The sequence below is a fragment of the Coenobita brevimanus genome, chromosome 54 (assembly GCF_032717465.1).
Source record: "Coenobita brevimanus isolate Jiangsu-jjx chromosome 54, ASM3271746v2, whole genome shotgun sequence".
Classification (NCBI taxonomy): Eukaryota; Metazoa; Arthropoda; class Malacostraca; order Decapoda; family Coenobitidae; genus Coenobita; species Coenobita brevimanus.
In genome coordinates, this window is record NC_137007.1 from 34,348,713 (window position 1) to 34,348,986 (window position 274).

At 60.9% G+C, this 274-nt stretch overlaps 1 protein-coding gene across 1 annotated transcript in view; it reads right to left on the reverse strand.

Annotated features, from left to right (window-relative positions):
* LOC145401087 (uncharacterized) overlaps nucleotides 1–274 on the reverse strand; it is a 9,414-nt gene extending 9,140 nt beyond the window's left edge. Inside the window, exon 1 of the mRNA XM_080273460.1 lies at nucleotides 22–274. Within this exon, the coding sequence (XP_080129586.1) occupies nucleotides 22–274 (253 nt within the window). The remainder of the gene's footprint in view (nucleotides 1–21) is intronic.

Here is a 274-nt window from a genome sequence, read left to right on the forward strand (position 1 = left end):
CGTCCCTTCCCTCATACTCACACTTTCCATCCTTGTCTTGACTGAGGGTGTTGGACAGGTCTGTAGGATGGTGGGGGAGGGTGTCGTTGTCGATCCAGGGGGAGTGGTGCTGCGGCCTCCTCCCCCTCACTCCCCACCCCTCCCCGCCCCACTCATAGCTTGGGATGGAGTGGGGGCGGTGGGGGAGAGAGAGGTTGAGGTGGTGGGTGATAGCGGTGGTCAGGGTGGCAAAAGTGACGACCAACAGCAATGAGGGGCGATCTTGCCGAATCAT